An 11,980-nucleotide genomic window follows, 5' to 3' on the forward strand; every position below is an offset into this window, starting at 1 on the left:
CTTGCAGCTAATCCTGACAATTACCTTCTTTCACAGTGTCTTATACTTAAACCATGATGCAGGAAATGAATAAAAGACAATAATTTTAAACATTTCACAACAATCCAGATGGTACTTCTAGCCTCTGTTCCTGCTTTACAAAGTGAATCAGGACAAGACATAGATCTGCTACTGTGTATTTAATCACCAAAGGACTGAACATGTCTGGGGTTTTATTCTGTCATGTCTCTAAGACTGTGTCCATTAAGTGCAGACAAGAAGAAGTCTTGACACTCCTAACTCTGGGAAACGAACTAGGGGTGGTGGAAGGGGAGGAGGGCGGGGGGTGGGGGGGAATGGGTGACGGGCACTGAGGCGGACACTTGACGGGATGAGCACTGGGTGTTTTTCTGTATGTTGGTAAATTGAACACCAATAAAAAATAATTTATAAAAAAAAATAAATGTAAAAAAAAAAAAGAAGAAGAAGTCTTGACAGAACAAAAATGATGCATGCTTGATGATCAGATCGATTTTAAATATTATTCATAGCATATAGCTTAGTCAATACTCTAGCTGTTTCTATGGCTTGGGCTTCACTGATCTTCCACTGCTCCACTACATCATCATGCTGGATTGGGAGCACTTACCAAAGGAGAGCAGAATGATGCAGATCTGCAATATTGGGGACCATTTATCTTTCAAAATATCTAAGCATATTCTTCCCAACTTGCCTACATTAGGATGATAAATTTTGGTCATGAAACATAGTTTAGGGGCTACCATCGAGTATTCTTCTGGAAGGAATAGTTGAAGTTTAAAAGTCTCTCCCTCAAAGGGGAAGTCCTAGAGGCCAGCAATGACCAAATGAAAACAGTGGGCATTGTTCTCATCTGGTTCTGCTTTAATGCCAGAAACCACTTCTGCCAGCAAACGCTGGGTTTCCTTGACAATTCCGTGGACCAGCTCGGCCATCTTGTCATGTCCCAAGTTCGGCCTCTGATCTTCACTCTGGCTCTGCTTACTTCACACACAAGTGCTAAGATTTTATTTTTAAGTATGCTCCACCCCCATCATGAAGCTCAAACACATAACCCCAAGATCAAGAGTCACATACTCTACTGGCTAAGCCAGCCAGGCGCCCCAATAAGGCACTGATTCCTAACTCTGAATGTGAGAAACCTCACAATATCTGGTTATTTAGAGGAGTGCTACACATAGCCTCAAAACAAAATTAACCAAAATCCATTTTAATTTTAGAAGACTGCCAACATTTTTTTTAAAAACTAAGCTTTACTTTTTAGAGCAGTTTTAGGTTCACAGAAAAATTAAGATGAAAATACAGAAATGCCCTAAATACCCCCTTGCTTGCACACATGGATAATCTACAAACTGCCAACTTTTAGTAGGTAAAATTTATTAAGGAATGGATGGTAACAGAGTAATTTGCCACCTTTGCAGGCCTCTAAAATAGAAATTTTTGATCTAGGCTCCCAAGAGCCCTAGAAGTTCGATAGCACCTCTTTAGTACTACCACAGTGGGGTGGGAGGACGGTATTTAGTGGATTGGGCTGAGGGTTCTTCTGACCTGCTTAAGCAAAGCAGCTCAATCAGTTTTTATAAACTGCACTTCAAAAGGATTTCATTGGGAAAAAAAAAAATCACTGAAAGCCCTTTCTCTGAGGCAGTGGCTCTCAAAGTGTAGTACCTGGACCAGCAGCATCAATATCACCTGGCTATCTTGTTAAAAAGGCAAGTTCTCAGGCCCCAACCAAGACCTCCTGAATAGTCTGGGAGTGAGTGCTCTGTTTTAACAAGCCCTCCAGAGTCCTCCAGACCAATGTATGCTGAAATTTGAAAACCATGCCTCAAAGACTTCAGATATTTTGCTTAAGTAGCTGTTTGCATTCCTTTAAGCACTGCTATTCTCAGTGGAAACCAAAATAGAATTTTTATAATTATTTATTTATCAAAACAGAATTTTTAGATTCTAACTGAAAATATGTCAATATCAATATTTTAGGATAACATCAGACAGAATATTTCCTATATAATTATATTTGGACTAAGATTGCACTTCAACTCCATCTGAGGATTATTTTGAAGACCCCTATTAGGTGACCATCTAGATAGCTCTACAGAGAGGTCCCTGAGTATACTGAAGAGTCATGTACTCATTTGTAAATGAGGAACAAGAGCCTTCAAATCTTGATTAGTTTCAATAAAAATTTAAAATTTATCTGACATAAAACATACCTCTTTCATATACTGCTTATATAGTGCTTCTGACGATTCTAGGTAAGCTTGTGCAGTTTCAATTTCTTCTCTTTCAGACCACAAGATACCCAGGTTATTCTGGAAAACAAAGAAAAGAGAAATAAGTAATGACCATATAAATCTTATAAATAATGACAGCAAAAATCTTCCAATTGGGACGCCTGGATGGCTCAGCGGTTGGGCATCTACCTTTGGATCAGGTCCTGATCCTGGAGTTCCGGTATCGAGTCCCACACAGGGCTCCCTGCATATGGATCCTGCTTCTCCCTCTGCCTGTGTCTCTGCCACTCTCTGTGTCTCTCATGCATAAATAAATAAAATATTTCTTTAAAAATCTTCCAATTAAAGTAACTTTCAGGGGCATCTGGGTGGCTCAGCTAGTTGAGCCTCCGACTCTCGATTTCAGCTCAGGTCATCATCTCAGGGTCCAAGGAACAAGCCCCAAGTTGGGCTCTAGGGTCAGCAAGGAGTCTGAGATTCCCTCTCCCTCTGCCACCTCCCTTTAAATAAATAAATAAATCTTTTTAAAAAATTTCAATGAACTTCTATATTATTGGTTTCTTTTGTAACCCTTTACATTTTATGTTATCCATTTAAAATTATTTTATGAAATATAGGCTTTACTAGACTGCAAAAGGGGCACATGACACAAAAAGTGTTTAGAAACCTTATAGTTTAAATGCGACTTGATCATTCCTCTGGAACAAAAACCTCTGGTCTTCTGGTTTCACATGTTTCTATTCTATCAATTTTTTTTTTCTATCATTTTTTTAAGTTAAGTGATCAGTCCTCAGTAAGGACTCTAGGTCATAGGGATAATGTACTGAGATTGGACAACTGTTTCCTTTTTACTTGTGAAGGTCCTTTGTAGGACCCTGGGGAAACCTGAAGGGCCCTGGCCCGCTACTAACTTAGGGTGTGATTACTCTGCATACCTATGCTCAAAGAATATAATTTCCCTTAATATTCATTTCCTGATCTTAGAAATGGATACACAAGTCACCCACCTTGTCTCACTCTCTAGTTCAACTTATTTTTCCTGACAATAGTCCCTGAGAAATTCCATTCAGCCATGACATCAGTAAGCCCAACCCCAGCGTACTGTACCTACCCTAGAGAGTCTAGAGATTTCTCTAGTACCAGGAACTGGATAGCCACATTTGCTCTATTTTGATGGGATGGTGATATATTTAGCCTGCTAGATTCAGGGTAGGCTGTGCCACAGAAAGCAATGAGTCTGGTGTGTGATAAATCTTTTTTTTTTTTTATTTATGATAGTCACACAGAGAGAGAGAGAGAGAGAGGCAGAGACATAGGCAGAGGGAGAAGCAGGCTCCATGCACCGGGAGCCCGACGTGGGATTCGATCCCGGGTCTCCAGGATCGCTCCCTGGGCCAAAGGCAGGCACTAAACCGCTGCGCCACCCAGGGATCCCTGGTGTGTGATAAATCTTAAACTAAGTCAAGAACCCTAGAGTGTGTCTAAAAATGACTCAAGTTTTTTTTTGAACCATAACCTCTTGAGATCTTGAAGGTAAAAACTATGCAACAGCTCTAGAATTGATTTGATTTTTCAAAACTAGTATTGTAATGTTTTGGTTTTTAGTTTTGCAATTCTTTTTACTAAGATATAACTGACACATAATGTCAATGGTTTTTTAAATGTTACTCCACAAAGATAACTACTATTGACATTCCACATAAAATTATGTTTAAATATAATATAAATCCTAAAATATACCAGAAACTATATCGTTCACAGAGCATCATCATTTTCTTGTCCTCAGGATACCAGACTACAAAGGAAAAAGATTCAATATAAAATAAAAACAGCTAGAGCCACCTGGGTAGCTCAGTCAGTTAACCACTGGCTCAGGTAATATCTCAAGGTTGTAAGGTCAAGCCCCATGTCAAATCTTTAAAAAAATAAATAAATGAAAATAAAAACAGCTAAAAAGATGTAACTGGTGAATTCTACCAAACACTTAAGAAGTAATACCAACTCTACATAACTTCTTCCAGAAAAGAGGAAAGAACCTTTCCATCTTAAACTAAATGAAAGACGTAACGAGAAAACCACAGCCTAATATCCTTCATGAACACAGATATGAAAAAATATTAAAATTTCAGCAAACTGAGCTCAACAATATATAGAAAGGGTAATACTTCACTCGAGTTTTACTTCGTAAAACCCCAAGTGTATTTTATCACAAGAAGGTTGGTTTAACACTGTAAAATCATTCAAGACCATTCACTATATTAACATACTAAAAAAGAAAAAAACACGAATGTCTCAGATGCAGCAATGAAATAAGGATGCTGAGTGAAAGAAGTCAGACCAAAATAAAAGATACACGGCATGATTCCAGCTATGAAATTCTAGAAAATGTGGAGGAGGTGCCAAGGAGAAAGAAGAGAGAGAATAAAGGAGAGAGGGATTACAGAGGAGCACAGGAAGCCTATAGGGGTAATGGCTATGGTCAATACCTGGATTGCAGCAATTGTTACTTGGGTATATACATATGTCAAAATTCATCAAATTGTGTACAGTTTATCATATACCAGTTATACCTCAATATAGCTATAAACACACACAAAAGGTACTCTTTATACATATATATCCTGGGAGTGGGGAGAATAATCTACTAATTTGTTAGGAAATTTTACTTAAGTGAAGTAGTTAAATTTCACTCAAGATGAGGGATGCCTGGCTGGCTCAGTGGGTGGAGCATGCAACTCTTGATCTCAGGGTTGTGAATGCAAGCCCCACATTGGGTGTGGAGCCTACTTTTAAAAAATTTTTTGAGGGCAGCCCCAGTGGCGCAGCGGTTTAGCGCTGCCTGCAGCCTAGGGCGTGATCCTGGAGACCTGGGATCGAGTCCCACCTCAGGCTCCCCGCGAGGAGCCTGCTTCTCCCTCTGACTATGTCTCTGCTTCTGTCTTTCATGAATAAATAAATAAAATCTTAAAAAGTTTTTTTTAATTAAAAAAAAGGTGACAATGTAAGTGCATACTGCTGATAGCAAAAATTAGAAAGAAAACTAGAGAACAATTTGTGTGTGTGTGTGTGTGTGTGTGTGTGTGAGAGAGTTCATGCTTGAGGTTGAGGGGAAGGGGGTAGAGGCAGAGAATCTTAAGCAGGCTCCACACCCAGCACAGAGCCCAATCTCACGATGCTAAGATCATGATCTGGGCTGAAATCAAGAGTCAGGGGCTTAACCAACTAAGCCACCCAGGTGCCCCAAAGGAGAAAAATCATTCTTAAGGCCACCAGAACCCAGTGATGATGATAGAAAGGGATAGTCTCTTTTGATAATCTACTTTAGATATAGGCATCGTATTTCTATAGTTTCCCAGGAAGGAGACACCAGGTTGGGACAAAGTAGTCAGAATATCATAAATTCCCATGAGTTGTTACTTTCAAACTTTTTCCTACACACATGTACACTTAGTCTTTTACAAAATAGAATCATTCTAATTCTAAACATGCCTTATGGTCTTCCTTCTCCCCCTTAATATTGCCTTTTTTTTTTTTTTTTTAAGATTTTATTCGGGCAGCCTGGGAGGCTCAGCAGTTTAGCACCACCTTCGGCCCAGGGCATGATCCTGGAGACCGGGGATCCAGTCCATGTCGGGCTCCCTGCATGGAGCCTGCTTCTCCCCTCTGCCTGTGTTTCTGCCTCTCTCTCTCTTTCTGTCTCTCATCAATAAATAAAATCTTTTTAAAAATACATATTTATAAATGTATTTATTATAAAAATAAATATTTTATTTATTTGAGAGAGAGAGAGCATGAACAGGGGGCCAGGGGTGGGAGAGCCATAGGGAGGGAGAAGAAGGATCCCCGCTGAGCAGGAAGCCTGACATGGGGCTCCATCCACCCTGAGATCATGACCTGAACTAAAGGCATGCAGGCGCTCCAATACTGCTATTTTTGGTTAACAAATATAAATCATTATATTTTAGTGGTTGCACACTGTTCTTCTGGATGGATGTATCAACATTTATTTAAATATGTATCTACTCATGATATTTATTTCATTATTTTTTTTAATTGACAATGCTGTGATGAACATGTTGACATACTTCTGCATCCTGTCCCAATATTATTTTAGGATATTGATATGAAATTTGTAAGTCAAAGTCTTGACTCCAGAATTTGATACCGACTAATCTTCAGAAAAGGTCTGTGATTTGTATTTCCACTAATAATGCTAATAGACAGTATTTGTTTCCTCATAGTCTCCCAAACAAGTACAAGTAATCACTATAATAATGTCTGCCAACCTGACACAATTTTTCTATGTTAGTATGCTTTGTTAGTACTAAGATCAAATCGCTCATCCCTGGGATCCTGGGTAGCTCAGTCAGCTAACCTTCTCACTCTTGGTATCTGCTGGTGTCATGATCTCAGGGTTGTTAGATGGAGCCCTGATTTCTCTGCACTTGGCAGTGAGTCTGCTTGAGATGCTATCTCCCTTCCTCCCCTCTCCCTCTGCTTGTTCCCTGCTTGTGCACGCGCACTATCCCTCTCTCTAAAATAAATAAATAAATAAATAAATAAATAAATAAATAAATACAAAAAAAAATCTGTCATCATGTATAGCAAATATTAAGTGTAATAACATTTCAGTGTGGTAATGCTACTGGAATAAACACATCAACTGAACAGTTGTTAGAAACACATTAGCACAAACAAAATCTAATCAAATTACTATTGCTGTATAGTTCTAGTACCTGGTAGGCTAGTTTTAGTGCACTATCTTTTTCTTTTTAGTTTTTTTTTTTTTTTAAGGTTTTATTTATTTGACACAGAGAGCACAAGCAGGGAGAGAGGCAGGCAGAGGGAGAGGGAGAAGCAGGCTCCCTGCTGAGCAGGGAGCCCCGCACAGGGCTCAATCCCAGGACTCTGGGATCATGACCTGAGCCACAGAGGCAGGCATTTAACCCATGAGCCACCCAGGTGCCCCAGTGGACAAATATTTAGAATGTCCTACTATGCAGGAGGTACTGAGGTTATAAATAGTGTGCAAAGAGACATAGCTCTTGTTATCATGTAGCTTGTAATTTTATTAGGCCATGATAAAAGAAAATGACCTATTCCATTTCCATTTTAATTTTAATGTTTTTCTTTGAGGCCTACTTATCATATGATGGATTTTGGTAAATGTTCCCTGGATGAGGCATATTAAGAACTGGAACTAAAAAAAAAAAAAAAAAAAAAAAGAACTGGAACTACTGGATGTACGGGTTTGTGAGCTTACGCCAAGTTCCTGGCACATACAAATTCGTACTTTTAAGTGTTATGTTCCCGAAGAGAATGTCAGATTTATTTCTTAATAAATCAAGTACCATATAAATGGGAAACGGTAAGTTTTATAAGAATTCAAAGATACAAGCTCGGAACAAAATGATCCAAAGAAAGTTACTAAAAGTATGAAGTTTGTTTTGCTTTAGGTTTGAAGAATAGGAGTTCCCCCGGGGGGGGGCAAACGAATCTATATACAGAGAGAGATTATATATTTATATTTATATAAAGTTTTCTATCTCTAAAGATTTTTAAACAATTTGTTTTAAATTAAGCATGCACTCGGGTCATTCTCTGTAATTTTCTCGAGACTTTAAGATTTAAATCACTTTGGACTTCCTCTTAATTTTTTTTTAAGATTTAAAAAATTTATTCATTCATGAGAGACAGAGAGAGGGAGAAGCAGGCTCCCTGCAGGGAGCCCGACGCGGGACTCGATCCCGGGTCTCGGGATCACGCCCCGGGCTGCAGGCGGCGCTGAACCGCTGAGCCACCCGGGCTGCCCTGGACTTCCTCTTAATAGAGTCAACAGGAGGTGGACTGGTGGAGGAGAGTGGGAAGGGGCATTTACGATGTCGTAGGGGCTCAGGAAGCCAACGTGTCGACCACGACTAGGCGAAGCAGCAAGTCACGTTGCTGGCGGTTTGCAAGCTGTTTATTCCAACGCTTCAAAAACAGGGGCCCAGATCGTGCCTGATAACGTGCCTTAGGCCTTGGCGAGAGCGGGGCCCTCTGCACCCCTCGCCTCTGCCGACACCTGCGGGCGGGGCTCGCTCTCACCTGCGCCTGGATGTAGAGGGAGACGCAGTCCTGCGACAGCCGGTACTTGCGCAGCAGCCTCAGGCATTTCACCAGATGCTCCTCCCCCGCCGACAGCTCCTCGGTGTCGATGTGGTTCACCCCCAGGTGGAACTCGATCACCGCCAGCCTCACGGCCCCCTGGGCGACGGGCCCCTCGGCCTCCAGCACTTCGGCCGGCAGCCCCAGGGCGTGGTCCCCCGCGCCCAGGCAGTCCTCCGCCTGAGGCCGCTCATCCTCGTCCTCGGGCGCGGGGCCCAGCAGCGCCTTGACCTCTTCCAGCAGTGCTCGGGCGCCGTATTTGGACTTATAGGGTTCTTTCTCGGGGTTTTTATGCAATTCCACCCGCGACAGGGCTAGCGCGGCCTGGAATTTCTCACGAATCTCGGCCCACGGAACACTCGCCATAGCGGCCTCTACAGCCCGGGTGTCCCCAGTGTTTGCAAGCCGGACTCCCGCCTTCTTTCTGCTTTGCGACGCTTCACTTACGGCCCCGGGCAGATTTCCGACACCACAGAACCGTAACCAATGAGGTGCGCCAAGGGAACCGCAATACGGCTCGGCAGTGCCCAATGGAAAGGCGGAGTGGGCGCCACAGCAACCGTTGTCATGGAAACGAAGCTGTCACTAAGGGTGGGCCCACCTCCAGCCCCACCACCCTCTGCGGGAGTGAATTCTTCTCTCGCGTGACCCGCAGAAGTTCTATCCACACGAAAGGATCGGCTGACTTTAACAGAACACGGGGAGATCTTGTTTAGAAACATACTTAACAATTTCTCGTTAGTTGCCATGAGCTGAGTGACAGAAACCTTTTGATATTTGTATATAACCTAGTCCATAAAAACAAAAACAAACAACAACAACAAAAAAAAACCTAGCCCATGACTGGATGAAAATGTGACAATAAGGACTCATTTATTCTTGATATATAGCTTCTTGAGTGAAAGGTAGCCTTCACCACATAAAAAGCAATCAGTGAGGGTAGTAGGAGATAAAGTCAGAAAAGGATTGTAGGCCCAGTTATGTAGGGTTTTTAAGGCCATGATAGGGACTTTGGCTATTCTAAGATGGGAGCCATTGGATGGTTTTGAGGGAGTGACAAAAATCTGATTTATAGGATTATTCTGAAAACCACTGAAGGGAGAGACAGAGAAAAGGCAAGGAGATTGGGGAGGAAACCACTGTAATAATCATAGTAGGTGCTCAATACCTAGCTGTTCATGATAGGAAAGGAAGTAGCATGGTTAGTCATGGTAGCTAATTACTTACTATGAGCCAAGTAACATTCCACATATTAAAATCATCTAATCTTCAAAACTAGTATTGCAGTGTATGTTGACTAGCTGGAATTTAAATAAAAACTTGGAGGAAAATCATCTAATCCTCACAACAACTCTATGAAAAATTATTATTCCCATTCTGCACATTAGGAATTGAGGTCTGTAAAGATTAATAATTTGCCAAAGGTCATACATATAAGTAGGCAGTTTTGCTTCAGAGCCTACACTGTTTTTTTCAGAGCCTACACTTTCAATCCGTATGTTATGCTGTTGTAGTAGGAGCTCAAAAAATAAACCTCCATGATGCACATGCTGATCTCTAAATATCTAACTAGAAGAACACCCAGATAAAAACTTTCAAAATGGGAATTTTTGGAAAAATCCTTACACAGACGCACTAAATAAAAAAAAAAAAAAAAAAAAGATGTGAGACTAAGAAATTTGCAATAGAAGAACTCTGGCTGCCATATGGCCTTCTTTTTATATTGGTATTTTGGAGGTTGAACATTTTTAGATCCCTGTGAAATGTTATAAAGCAATCTCTGTGAAAGGTGTGCATAGGAGGCAGAGCACAGATCACCACAGTGCAGTGAGCTGAGCTCTGCCTCATAAAAGGTGACAGCATAGAGACAAAAGTAGAAGGCATCTGTAGTGAAAGGGAGTTAACTTGCTTGGCCCAAGCACAGCTAATGTCTACCAGTTACATTCATTGCTGTAAAAACTCCACACTAAAAGCGCTAACTCTGGGGCACTTGGTGACTCAGTCAGGGAAGCATCTGACTCTTGATTTTGACTCAGGTCATGATCTCAGGGTCATCAGACAGAGCCCTATGTTAGGCTTCGCACTAAGAGTGGAGTCTGCTTGAGTCTCCCTTCCTCAGCCCCTCCCCTTCGAAAAACAAAAACCAAGAAAAAAAAGATAACAAAAAAGACTAATTCCTGAGGATCCTTGGGTGGCTCAGCGGTTTAGTGCCTGCCTCTGGTCCAGGGTGTGATCCTGGAGTCCCGGGATCAAGTTCCACATCAGGCTCCCTGCTTCTCCCTCTGCCTGTGTCTCTGCCTCTCTCTCCCCCTATGTCTATGAATAAATAAATAAAATCTTTAAAAAAAAAGAGACCAATTCCTTTGTCTTTTTTTAACAGCCCATCTAATGGAAAACTCCTTAATGAGACCAATGGGACTGTATCATTTTCAGTATATAGTCTTGATCTGAAAGTCTCAGGAAATGCAACTAGACAAATAAACAAAATAAGAGGTATCATGTTTGGGAAGGAGATGAGAAAATTATTATTTGCAAATTAGATATGATTGTCTTCCTGAAAAAGCAAAGGAAAACAACTGAACACAGAAAGTAAAAAAGTAAAAAAAAAGAAAGAAAGTAAAAAAGTTCAGTAAGTAGGCCAATCACAAAGAAACAAAAACCAACAACTTTTCATTGGGGCAAAGATACAGTGAAGAAAAACATCAGTTTTAAAGATTTATTTTACTTGAGAGACAGCGTGCAAACACACTTGTGCTTGGCGGGAGGGGCAGAGGGAGACAGAGATAGATATCGCCAGCTGACTCACACTGAGCTCAGAGCCTGAAGCCTGAAACAGGGCTCAATGTCATGCCCCCAAGATCACGACCTGAGCTGGAGACAAGAGTCTGATGCTCAACCGACTGCAACAACCAGGCACCCCAAGATCACTTTTATGATAGCAATAATGACAACAATCAAGAACAAACTCAAGCTATTTAATGACTCAGACAAAATACATATATATATTTATATATACATAAATAATATATATACATTATATATATTTAAATATTATTTAAATATATATTTATATATATTTATAAATATATACATAAAAAACAAGTCTTGGTTCCTGGATTGTAGGCCAGCATTTCCTTTAAAAAAAACATATATATGATTTATATAGATATATATATATATCTATATATATCAGGCTCTCTGCTTGGAGGGGAGCCTGCTTGTCCTTCTGCCTATGTCTCTGCCTCTCTCTCTCTCTCTGTGGCTTGGCAGAGACATAGGCAGAGGGAGAAGCAGGCTCCATGCAGGAAGCCCGATGTGGGGCTCAATCCCAGACTCCGGGATCACGCTGAGTCAAAGGCAGACGCTCAACTGCTGAGCCACTCAGGCATCCCATAAATAAAATCTTTAAAGAAAAAGAGGCTTTTGCTGGCCAAAAATCAGACAATCTGAACATCCATAAAATGACAGCCACCAATTAAAGTGTATCAAATGTTAAAATCCATCAATTTATCATGAATCAACACTAACAATGAAATACTCACTGGCCACCTTTGGAAGGAGCTAGGGAACCAAACCGC

General features: G+C 40.9%; 1 protein-coding gene across 1 annotated transcript in view; it reads right to left on the minus strand.

The window, feature by feature from the left end:
* LOC121488154 (kinesin family binding protein) overlaps window positions 1-8,823 on the minus strand; it is a 40,766-nt gene extending 31,943 nt beyond the window's left edge. Inside the window, exons 1-2 of the mRNA XM_041750466.1 lie at window positions 8,343-8,823; window positions 2,235-2,333 (exon numbers count right to left, since the gene is read on the minus strand). Coding sequence (XP_041606400.1) covers window positions 2,235-2,333; window positions 8,343-8,768 — 525 coding nt within the window. The 5' untranslated portion in view covers window positions 8,769-8,823. The remainder of the gene's footprint in view (window positions 1-2,234; window positions 2,334-8,342) is intronic.
* Between the last annotated feature and the right edge of the window lie 3,157 nt (window positions 8,824-11,980).

The sequence above is a fragment of the Vulpes lagopus genome, chromosome 3, assembly GCF_018345385.1.
Source record: "Vulpes lagopus strain Blue_001 chromosome 3, ASM1834538v1, whole genome shotgun sequence".
Taxonomy (NCBI): Eukaryota; Metazoa; Chordata; class Mammalia; order Carnivora; family Canidae; genus Vulpes; species Vulpes lagopus.